This window comes from Nansenia antarctica, assembly GCF_963989245.1.
Source record: "Nansenia antarctica genome assembly, chromosome: 19".
In the NCBI taxonomy this organism is placed as follows: domain Eukaryota; kingdom Metazoa; phylum Chordata; class Actinopteri; order Argentiniformes; family Microstomatidae; genus Nansenia; species Nansenia antarctica.
In genome coordinates, this window is record NC_137692.1 from 19,108,637 (window position 1) to 19,113,636 (window position 5,000).

Here is a 5,000-nt window from a genome sequence, read left to right on the forward strand (position 1 = left end):
AGCCTGGTGGAGGGGAGAGGAAACAACAACCCATACGCCGAAGAAGAAGAAACCAACGACAGGCCATCTGTTCCAAACCAATTACAGACAACCTCTGCAATAGGAGGGTCGATACAAAGGGCTGCACAGAAACCTGACTGGTGCACATTTAAAACGCAATTTATTGATAAAAAAGGATTGCATCAGAGAATGGATCAGGGACTATTTTTCGCTAAGCAAGAAGGCCTGGAGATAGGGGAGGTATAATTATTCAAATCGCGGCTGGCATCACCAAGAAGAGGGAGAAAAGTTGGCCACCTTCCACACTTTTGGGACAGTAGCAAAGAGAACTGTCGTGTTAAAACTGTGAGCCAGAGGTTGAGCTATTAAAAGGGCAGAGAGCTGCGGGAGATACCGATCAAACCTGTCAACCCTTGTAGACTTTAACATCAATCTAAAACAAATCATCAAACAATTTCCCTGTTAGAAACACAACAGATGGAGAATATAGGGTCGTTGTTGGCCCGTGGAGCCGCTAACAGGCAATCAGTCTGAACAGGGAAACCTAGCCAGCCTCTCAGCCTCAGTCTGATCTGAGATATGAAAACATTGTTTCTTTCAAATAGGTAGCCTGCAGAGATAAACATGTTTGTTAAAGGGCTCTTTTTATTTGCAGTTAGAATTGGATAAAAAAAAAGTTTATGTGTGTGTGTGTGTGTGTGTGTGTGTGTGTGTGTGTGTGTGTGTGTGTGATATGCGTGTGTGTTACAGCTGGTGCAGTTAAGTCTAAAGGAACTCTGGTGCTGAGGCGATCATTTATGTGCTCCCCCCATCTTTGAAAAGGTTCAGAAAAAAATCTTTAATTAAAAGAGCTGCTTTGAAATGGTATGTTCAAAGCGAGTGTTGCATATTCCAGAAGCCTCAGATGAGCCACCTCGAGGGGAAGGGATTGTTTCATGATGATGGGAATACTCGGTTTCTCTTTTCTTTCTCCCAGAAATTCTGCTAATTCAGGCTTCACTCTGAACAAGCAAAGTTTGGTGGCTCTAACAAGAGTTTTAATTAGTTGCTAGTTGACTAGTGAATAGTCAGTTCATAGTCAAACAGATGGTTTTGAAAGTGGAGGGCATTGACAAATAAACAATTAAAATTCAAATGTTGACAAATTCCAAGCTTCCAATACCTTAAAACATACAGAATGTAAAACACATTACCAGCAGTGATGTTAGTATAGGGTGAGCACGCTGTTTACATCTTTATCTTTTCTTTTGGTGAATAGCATTCAACCGCCTTTTACGAAAACGGAATCCTTTCAAAATGAGCGTATATGTTTGTGAGTTTCTCCAGTGAACTTTCATAATATGACATATAACTATGAGTATAACACATATAACATATACATACATATAACTATGAGTAGCTCTGCTTCACATCAACACACGCAAGACCAATCATTGTGAGACACATCAACAGTCATTAGCACATTGTGAGCTCAGAATTATAAGGTTCTATCTCCGTTTAGGGTAGTTCAGAGATATTGATCGTCAAAGTTTTTACATTCCATTATGTTTTGTGAGATGGAACCTTTGTATTTTATTAATTACTAACTCAAAAATGTACATTTTAAAAATAACACCACACAGGCATTAATACACACCTAATGGATCAGATTATGTAAAAAAACTCAATTTTGACAAAAATGGAGATAGAACCTTATAATTCTAACATCACGACATGGAGTTTTTTATTGGCTACTGTCTAACTAGAGCACTGATGACCCTGAAGACACCTACCCATGAACAAACTGAAGCTTCAAGCCTTGGTCTGGTCCTCGATGACGTTTCAGAGAGCCAACCTGCAGCTTCTTCTCTCTGCTCTGCTGCCTGAGCTGGGGCAGATCCTCCTTATATACCTGCAACACACAAACCACCACCATCATCATCATCATCATCATCATCATCATCACCATCATCATCATCATCATCATCATCACCATCATCATCATCATCATCATCACCATCATCATCATCATCATCACCATCATCATCATTATCATCATCACCATCACCATCATCATCATCATCATCATCACCATCACCATCATCATCATCACCATCATCATCATCATCACCATCATCATCATCATCATCATCATCATCATCATCACCATCATCATCATCATCATCATCATCATCACCATCATCATCATCATCATCATCACCACCACCACCACCATCATCATCATCATCATCACCACCACCATCATCATCATCATCATCATCATCATCATCATCATAGCTGAAGTACGGATTGCTGGGTTTTAGACTTGAAGGCTTTTTAAGACCAGCGCTGGAACCCTGAGTAGTCAGGCTTGAATCAGAACCAAGTAACTTCACATTATGGAGATCAAAAACAAAACTGTTTATTCAGAGAAATAATATATAATATATGCCATTTAGCTGATGTTTTTATCCAAAGCGATTTACATTGCAGTGGGCGCATTTTTTTCTTCAGTAAGTAACAATGGTCCCAGCAGGAAGAATGAATCAACTCATTCACTTAATTCACTCACAGTAAGAACTCCACTCTGGAGATGATGCAATGCTAATCATGTTCACCCCACGCTTCAGCTTTAATAACCAGACACAATCCGCTCCGTTGAACCATGACATCAAATACAAAAACAACAACAAACAACCTAATCAGCAAAACACCGATTGCTACATGAAGTCTTAAATGAAGTAGCTGAGAGTCGATGGGAAAAAGAAACATTTCAGGGGAAACGTTGTTGAACATCAGTAGACACTTTAACCCAGAGGACTCTTGATTGATCGCTTGTGAAGCGGCACGTGCCGCGGGGGGGGGGCGCTATCTACATACAACACCCGGCACCGCCCGGAGTGTGGGACTGCAACCGCGTCGTCATACCGACAGATGCAGAGCCAGCTGCCGGTGGAGATAAGGTGTGTGACGGATGCCATGGCAACCGAGGCCTTTCTACGCGACCCAACAGTACAGCCTCGATTCAGAAGAAGTGATGGCGTACAAAGCAGCTGATAGCAGCTCTCACTATTTGAATATCTTATCTCTCTCTCTCCTCTCCGTTCCCCCTCCCCCTCACCTCTCCGCCTCGCCTCCCCCAGTCCCTCTGCTTACATCAATCACTATCTGGATATCTCCACTCAGCACCCGTGCCGACTTGACTTTGAGGAGGCCTCAGGATGGTTACACTTGGCAGTCGAATGTCACCAGGGCTTCAGGATCGTTACACGTGACGGTCTCATGTCACCAGTGCCGTCCTGACTACATACTCTCTGTCGAAACAACTCCTGATAGAAATCAATGGGCACCTTTCACACGTGCATGCACACAAATGGGACAGGGTCTGGTGTTTTGGTCTCCAAGTCGGCAAGGTCATTTTTCAGTTTGTTTACAGATTATTGATTATGTGCAGATTGTACGCTTTCAAATGACGTGTCATACATTGAAATCGGTGATACTAATTGACTAATTGAATCGACTAATTGAAAAGAGTTGTTGGTACACCTCAAATGGAGAATCAGAGAAAGTGGCTCGGAATCAAAACAGACGCGTTTGCAACCACTGCGTTGGTAGCTAGCTAGCAGCTAACAAGAAAACATTGCTATGAACATCTAACTGCATGTTTAGCACATCACAACATGCTGATAGAACATCAACATGCTAAAAGCACAACTACACACAATGAGATGATCACACAGGCCTTGCTTTTGAACACGTCCTAAAACGTACGTCTGTTTACGAGCCATGCATCACTAACCCGTAGCCTGAAGCAGGATGGCAGAAGATACAGTGAATCCAATTCACAAATTATAGTAATTTAGCGATCCTAAAACTGTTGTTTGTTGTATTGAGTGTGCTCTTCAACACTTAAACTTTCATAATATGAAACAAAACAGATTTTTAAAAAAAATATTAAACAACCTTTTTGATCATTTGCGCAAAATGAGGATTGCCGACTAGCGGACTCTTTCACAAATATACACCCCACACACACACACACACACACACAGACACCCAGACACACACACACACACACACACACACACACACACAGACACCCAGACACACACACACACACACACACACACACACAGACACACACACACACACACACACACACACACACACACACACACAGACACACACACAGACACACACACACACACAGACACACACACACACACACACACACACCTGTCGGTCATAGTTGATCTGTGTCTCCTGTTCAATGTCAGAGTCCAGCTCTGGTACGTCAGACACGTCAGAGTCCGACTCCTCGCTGTTAGAGTCTGCATATCCATCTGGGGGACAAACACAGAATGGAAGAAATCAGGAGAACAACATGGGTACATCATCATCGTGAACGTAGAACAGTGCTCCCAAGCTCATCCCCCCTTTGCCCTGGTCATACCGGTATCTATATTGGTCCCCAATACACCCCAGTAAACCCCTATATCCCCCACTTCTCCCCTACATTGTACATGGGTCTACAGTATACCCCAGTTCACCCCAGTATTTCCCCTTTCCTCTAGCCTTCTACTTTGTAAGCTAGTTCCCAGTACATCCCAGTTCACCCCCAGTACCCACCCATGTCCCCTGGTCATACCCTGTATGTTGGTCTCCACCAGTGGCGGACTCAGGCTGTTTGAAGGGCAGGGGCGAAAAGAAAAAAAGGGCACCTACTGCACAACATGGGACCCCATCAATGCACATGGTCAAGTTTAGACCATTGGAACTGCAGCCAATAGGGCACATCCTCTAATTTTGCCACTCAAAGGGGCACTTTAGTGCGACGTTTTTCAACGGTGGGGGCACATGGTCAAGTTTAGACCATTGGATGGGCACCAATAGCGCAAGTCCTCTAATTTTGCCACTCAAAAGGGCACTTAAGCAAGACGTTTTTCAACCATGGGGGCACAAGGAGGGGCGGTCGCCCCCCCTGCGTCCGCCAGTGGTCTCCACCCTAGTCCCCAGCCCTG

At 43.7% G+C, this 5,000-nt stretch overlaps 1 protein-coding gene across 1 annotated transcript in view; it reads right to left on the reverse strand.

The window, feature by feature from the left end:
• eml6 (EMAP like 6) overlaps positions 1-5,000 on the reverse strand; it is a gene marked incomplete at both ends in the record, with an annotated part of 87,773 nt that overhangs the window by 36,612 nt on the left and 46,161 nt on the right. The window contains 2 exons of the mRNA XM_080549351.1: positions 1,773-1,891; positions 4,216-4,322. Of these exons, the coding sequence (XP_080405477.1) occupies positions 1,773-1,891; positions 4,216-4,322 (226 nt within the window). The remainder of the gene's footprint in view (positions 1-1,772; positions 1,892-4,215; positions 4,323-5,000) is intronic.